This window comes from Besnoitia besnoiti, chromosome IV (assembly GCF_002563875.1).
Source record: "Besnoitia besnoiti strain Bb-Ger1 chromosome IV, whole genome shotgun sequence".
Classification (NCBI taxonomy): Eukaryota; Apicomplexa; class Conoidasida; order Eucoccidiorida; family Sarcocystidae; genus Besnoitia; species Besnoitia besnoiti.
In genome coordinates, this window is record NC_042359.1 from 2,583,790 (window position 1) to 2,590,752 (window position 6,963).

Sequence of the window (6,963 nt, forward strand, 5' to 3'; positions counted from 1 at the left end):
CTTCCCCGCCCTGCCATACCTGTTGCAGCGTGTCCTCTTTGCATGCGCCGGCGCGTTCTTTTCCCCGTGTGTTGCCGTGCGTACTTGCGGTTGAGAAGCACTGAACTTGCCACTTACATTTTGGTATTTCTTTCCAAGTCAACTCAACTTTTCTTGAGTACGATGTGTAGGGGAACGGCTTTAGAAAGCGCCCTTCTGGTTGTCGGTGTCCACGGACTACCCGAGCCACGTTCGAAATCCCCTTCAACAGCCTGAAAGTGCACACTATTTCCGCGTTCTGTCTCCTCCATCGGTAGGCACGGGCAGGTAGTGATTATACCGTGCCACGGCCATACACGCGAGAAAATGAAACTGGGAGGGTTTTTGTCGCTCGTGAATGGAAATCCGCACACCAATGGCGGGAGGGAGGACGAGGTGAGCATCTGATGGCAAAAACTGTTGCAAACTAGTCAAGGCACTTCGCGGCTTCCGTATCTAGCTTTCATAAACCCTTTGTGCCAGCCACACGTGACCACAAAAAGCGCATGCATACAGCATGCTCATCTGCTACACTCTTGTGAAAGCGGGAGGCAAGAAAAAAACCGTCATTTACAAGACGCGCCCCGACGATGGAACGTCACGCGCCACCGCCGTGGCTGAACGCCCTGGGAGCATGTGTGCCGTACCTCACCTCAGCCTCTACACTTTCGTACCTGTGTGTGTCTACTGCAAACCGAGGAGAAAAGGACGACATTCAGTGTTAGGAGAGACAGCTGACGACGGGCCTGTGGCCGCCCAGGCAGCGGTGGCGCGTCTCGCGACTAGCAGTTGCCGCATAAATGTATGCTTATCTAGCGTCGTATGCGAAGATGAGTCAGTAGTCATATAGGGCAAAACGTAGGAGTGGCGCGGAGGATGCACCCGGATAGCACAAACTCATGCCACTGTTAACGCGGCTCTCCACGGATGGAAGACGAAGCGCCACAGTTATTTCAACATGCGGGCTCCGATGTCCTCCAGGGAAGCCAGAGTGCATCTTTTTTGCTGAGGCTGCTTCCACGGCCGGCGAACGGAGGGGACTCCTCCTTGGCTGTAGCTCTGGTTTCAATACTTGCAATGCCTCTGCATAGAGGGTTCCGGCTGCGAACTCATAGTCGACAGATAACGATTGTGCTCCCCGTAAATGCTAGATACTGCCCTGGTTGACTAGGATAGCACCGAACCTTCAGAGAGTCCGACAAGCTAGATACACAGAGAAGCATGCTTTCGACGGCTGCAGCACGTCGCCGCCCTGACCAACGTTTTTCGAGCCCGTTGAGGTTCGACATCGCGGGGCGATTCTGCAGCAAAAGTGACCAGAGTCGCTCTCCTGTGTTTTGTGCATTACGCACGATACATGCACAGCTGCATTCATCGTCAATTCCGCAGGTCTGTGTATGACCAGATTGCTCGTGCGGATGAAGAAAATGCTCTCCGCAGTCAGGTGTCCCAAGATGCTTGCAAGGGGAAGGGCCAGTCAGTCGCAGTCACGGCGAAACGCCTAGTGGGGACCCAAGCAAGCTGTGCGGCGACAGCGCCGGCATAGACACATAGATTAGTGAATCTCCCTGGTGTTTCATGTTCAGCTGTCGTGTGCGCAGCCGCTCCGAGGCTTCGTTTTTTATTTATCCATCTGAGCCCCATGAGAAGAAAACACTAGAAAAGCAGAGACGGATTCGCGAACTCAAGAGGGATGCATCGTGAGCCGACGCTTGAGCCGAGGGCTGCGCCTATATAGCCGCTGCCGCTGATATATTGACGTTATCGCGCTCAACTCGTTGCCTGTTCTCTTCCGCGGTCGCTCCATGTCCAAAGCCAGGAAGCTTTCTTCTGATCACAAGCACCACTGCAGCGGCAGAATGTGATGTGTGTAGTGGCTAGCACGGAGTGGTCCTGCCAAATGAAAATGCATACTCGATGCATAGTCGAAACAGCACTACAGCATTTTGCCGAGCTGCAGAGAACAAGATACCTGTCGACGGTTTTTTGACAAGTCGAGTAGCGGACAACCGCGCAGCGAGGTGTCTTGTAACTGAAGCTTAAAGCATTTCTCGACAGACTTCCTGCAGGCACCCGATGGAAGGAAACTGCCGAGTCGCCATCTTTCATTCGGCCTGGGTCCCCGTTGCTGTCCTCAAGTTGCGAAAAACCGAGCCTGTTTGAGGACTTCGCGTCTCGGCACAGGAGAGAAGACAAGAGAGCCAAGCAGCGATGCGAGAAGAAGCTTGAGCAGTGCTGCTCCAATTCGTTTCGTCAGCGCCGACTGTAAACATTTTATATTTGGTTTTCCTCGCGCCTGAGACGCGGATAAAGCCAGCCGGGGACAAGCGAATCCTGCCTGTCGTGTCCTTTCCGGGCGTCAGGCGGGACGCATGCACAGCGGGCGATTCAAGCGCTTTCTGTGTGCATCTATCTGCAAGGCTTTTTTTATATCTCCGAAAGAAGCTCTGCAACCTCTGCTTTCTTGTCCCCCTCCCCTTCAACCATTTTGTCTTTTTTGGCAAATGAATCCGCCACGGTGCGAGTCTCTTCGTCTCATCAGGCAGAGGAACGCGTGTGTGCGAGCTGCATGTGGCGGGCGTCGTGCTGTGTGAGCGGCGTCTTTCTCCGTTTCGTACTCGTATCCCGACGCTGTTGACAGGAATACCCTTTCCTTTCTTCCGCCAGTCTTCCCTGTCCGCAGACCAGTGGCATGCCTGCCTGGGGGCGACTTTACTTTTATTTCGTCTACTCCGCCTCGCTAGGGTCTTTTCGCAGCCCTGCTTGTCGTGGTGCGTTTCCGTAAACGACAGACACACCTCCTCGCTGCATCGTTGCCTTTTCACACAAGAGCTACGGCAATTCTCCGCGGTGCGGTCGCGCGCGGCGGTCGCCCTCCGTGGGGGCGGAGACGGGTCGCTTCGGTCCAGCTGCCGCGGGGGCCTGTGTGGGAGTCCTCGGTGCCCCCGGGGCTCTCTCCCGACAGAAATGCGCAAACCCTTCGAGATGGGAGGTGCGTCTGCTCTTTGCGCGTTTCTTTCTGGTGGACTTTCCTCCTCTGCGCGGTTCCCCTCGCTGCAGCAGTCGCTGACGTTCCTTGGAAGCTGCCGCTCGGGCTCCTCTTGTCTGAGCGGGCTCGCTCCCCGCCGCTAAGGCCCCCTCTGCCCCCACAAGGTCCTTCTCACCTGTGTCGCCAGAGGGCAGGCGTTTTCTGTTCGAGCAGCGTGTGTGTAAACTTCGTTTACACACACGCTGCGGCTCTTTACCGGACAGACTCCTGAGTCGATCCCTGTCTGCCTCTGCGGCTGAGAAACGGGCGCGAGCTACAGCTGTCCACGGCCCTCCGTCGCCCTGAACTGCGAAAGGGAGTCGAGAGAGTTGCAGCGGGGCTGCAGCAGACTACCAGCCCTCTCCGCAGGGGTTCTAGCCGCGGGGCACTCGAGACACCCGCGATCGCGACTCATTTCTCCACCTCCTGCGTTCGCCGCCAGCCATGGCGACCGATGGAGGAGACGGCGCCGAGGAGAGTCTCTGCCTAGAGGCCCTCTGGTGCCTCCAGCTGCAAGTTCATCGCGAGCTCGTCCGCCATCTCAGCGCTCGCCGCGCGTCTGGGGGACGCGCCTCGCGGGCCTCCGCCGTCAAGCGTGCAGAGCCGCGCCTCGCAGGTGACGAGGCGAGCAGAGAGAGCGGCTCTGCAGACAGAAGGGGGGGCAACGGAGACGCGGAGAGTGACGGCGACGCCTCCTCTGGGGGGACCCCGAGAAGGAACAGCGAGAGGCGGCTTACGGGCATCTGCGGCGGCCTGAGTCTCAGCCCCAACAAGGGTTTAGGGTTGAGGGTCAGGGCCGGCAGCTCGAGAGGAGAGGGCAGTGAAAGTGGGGAGTCGCGCAGCGGCGACAAGGAGTTTGCGCTGTCTCCTGAGAGGATGCGGAGACCGGAGACGCCTGCGTCTGCACGGAGGGAGAAGGCCGCGGATCGCGCGCGCTTCACCGCCTCTGGGTCGGCGCGGTCGCTCTCGGCGAGAGGTGCGAGCGCCGGCTGCCCGAACTGCAGGCATCTGCGGCGCGAACTGTACCGACAGCAGGTTCGCCGCGCGTGCGTGGAGACGGAGAGCAAGGAGCTCCTCCAGCGCTTAGCCAGACGCGTCCGCGACGCGCGAAGCCACGTGCGAAACGTGGAGACTGCTCGCGCCGAAGAGCAAGCAGCGCTGACCCGCGATCTGCGAGAGAAGGAGAAGGAAGTCGCTGGTCTCAAGGACCTCCTGGCTCGCGCTCTGCAGCGCGGCGACGAAGCTCTCGCTCTTCTCCGGTCGACTCAGGTGAGGAGGGGACATGCAGTCCACGAGATCGAACTTTTCTGTTCGATTCCCTCAACTCTGGATGCATGGATTTCGCTCGGCAGGGGAGCCTGCCTGGAAGTCTCTGGGAGAGCTTCTGCATGTTTTTCGTTCTGTCCTCTGAGGTGGATTTCGAGGCTTTAGCGGGCTTTGTACGCGAGCAGCCGTCTGCTCTCACCCGACAGTCTGAACGTTGACGCAACTGCAGCATTGCTCCATGTTAGGTTTTCTTAAAAGTTTTCTCAAATAAAAGTATCTCGCCGGCACTGGCTGCGGTAGATGTTCGCCGAAAATACCTGAGGAGCAACTGTGCGGGGTCATAGTTCGCTGGGTCGCGGTTTTATGTCTCTTGTCTCTGCAGCATCAGGTTAAATGTATATGAATTTATCTTAAATGAATAAATTACCATGTAATTGAATGGTTTAATTTGAAATTTAGAGTTTATTTTTAATAGCCTACGATGTAGAAGAAAATTATCTTAATTTAACTCTAAATTATTAATATACATTTAGTATTTATTATTCTTTAATTTTATTTATATGTGTTATAAGATTGCTTCAGAACCACTTCATAAATCAAAAAAGACTGTAAAATTCCCTTTTTCTTGTCATCAGGGCGTCTCCTCAGCCAAGCACGCCGTCCGCCAGAAGGACGTCCCAGCCGAGAAGACTTGCGCGGTCATGGGGCTTGCAGAGGCGGCCTCGGAGCCCTCGCTGGCGGGACCCTCCACGCAGCCAGAGACCTCTACGCGAATGCCGCATGCGCACTTCGAGGCGCGGCTCCTGCGTCTCGAGCAGCAGCTCGCTGAGCAGCAGCAGCAGCAGAGTAGGAAGGACTGGCGCGCTTCATCTCAAGCGCAGTCGGCGCCTGGCCCTGTCGAGTTGACAGAAGGCACTGCGGAGTGCGAGTCTTCGGCGCGAAGGAGGGCATCGGGGGATATCGAGGTGAACGTCAGCGAAGGCCACGCATGTCTGCAGAAACGGCGGGCCTCCTCTCCTGAAGGGCCAGACGGCGTCGCGTACACCGCGCCTGCGCGGGGGGCGGTGGCTGGGAGCCCGCTGCAGCGGGCAGCTCTCAGGGATCCGAGCGCGCAAGCTCCCTGCTCTCCGCACGGCCTGACAGGGGCCCCGGACCTGTCCCCCGCGTCCAATGTTCTCCGGCCTGGCTCGGCCGCACCTGGGGTTGGTAGGCCTTCCTCTGCCGTGGTGGCGGCCGCTCAGACGGCGCTGCAGGGGGGGGCAGGACAGATCGAGGCGAGCCCTGCGCTGTTGACGGTCTCGTCGGAGCTGCAGCAGCAGATGCTGCGTCAGGAACGGTCTGTCGTGCCGAGCGCGTCTGAGACATTTTTTCATCTTGAGCGCAGCCGGCCAATTCTCGCGTGCGCGCCCGCGTCGTGGGAGAATGCGCAAGGCGGCCATCGGGGCGGCGCAGCGCGTGTCGCGCTGTGGCCTTCTGAAGGTGGGGATCCACAGCTGGTTGACGAGGCTGCGCTGCGGACCGCCAGCACGCAGGGTCTCCATCGCGAGAGCTGGTGCGGAGCCTACACCATCAGGCATTCGTACTCGCTGCTTTCGCAAGCTGGAGTGGCGCGCGGCCAGGCGCCATCCAGGGGGGCTTCGCCGCGGTTCTCTGCTGCACAGTCGTTCACCCCTCGGAGTGTCTCAGGACTGTCTGCTGGATCGCCTCCCCACCCCGCCTTTTTCTTTGCCTCCGTCGCAGGCGGCGCGAGTAGCTGCACGCGAGGCTCTCCAGTGGCGCGGCGTCTCGGAGGGCAGACGGGGGCTGGAACAGGCGAGCCGCATCCGCCGCCCCTGTGGGGAAATTTTCTCCTCCGTGGCGCTGCGTCAGCCTCTGATGTTCCTTCCCAGACGCGGAGCCGCAGCATGACCGACAGGAGCCGAGGCGCGGACTGCAGTGGAGTTCCGGCGGTGCCGCAGTTGGGGTACTTGCACCAGACTCTACTTGGGCCTTCCCGCCGCGACCTTCCGTTCCCCGAGGCCTTGGCTGGCCCCCCTCATGCGCTGCGGGCAGAAGTTCCTCGGCAGGTTTCGCCTGAGTCTAGATTGCCAGACGTCTCTACGGCGTGCCTCTTTCACTGTGCCATGGGGAGCTCGAGGCGCGCGGAGGGCCACCGCGTGGCGCATGAGCAACAGCCTCAAGTGGCGCTACCAGAGGGCGTGCTGTCTCTTTCGGACCAGCTCCGCTTGCACGCCGTGGAAATCGAAAGTCTCAAAACCAGCGCTGCGGGAATTCTCTGCAGGCCCCCGGAACCACGACGGGCCTCAGCGGGGAATGACTGGCTGGCTTCCGCGCGCGTCGCCGGTGACCCCTTTATCCACTCCGAATGCGAGGTTGACAAAGCGAGAAAGAGTCAGGCAGATCCCGAACGAATACCCGCAAAAGCGACGCCTGTGGCAGACGCCGCTCTCCCAGCCGGCGGCCCGAGGCCTCAGCTGTCATCCCCTCCTGTCTCCGGCGTGCAGGCTGCAGACCCGATAAGCTACGGGGCCGAAGCGATTCTTCACAGGAGAGAACGGAGACCCGCGGCCCGCGAACTACCGGATGATGCGTTTTTGGAATTGAGCAGCATGAGCAGTGAGGCTGGGGAAGCGATATGCGAAGATCTGTAA

The 6,963-nt window shown here is 59.1% G+C and overlaps 1 protein-coding gene across 1 annotated transcript; it reads left to right on the forward strand.

The window, feature by feature from the left end:
• Positions 1-3,490: 3,490 nt before the first annotated feature.
• Positions 3,491-6,963, forward strand: BESB_054840 (uncharacterized protein; the record flags this gene model as incomplete). Its single annotated transcript, XM_029363919.1, has 2 exons — positions 3,491-4,315; positions 4,948-6,963. 2 exons carry the CDS (start codon positions 3,491-3,493, stop codon positions 6,961-6,963), a joined length of 2,841 nt encoding a protein of 946 aa, XP_029219842.1.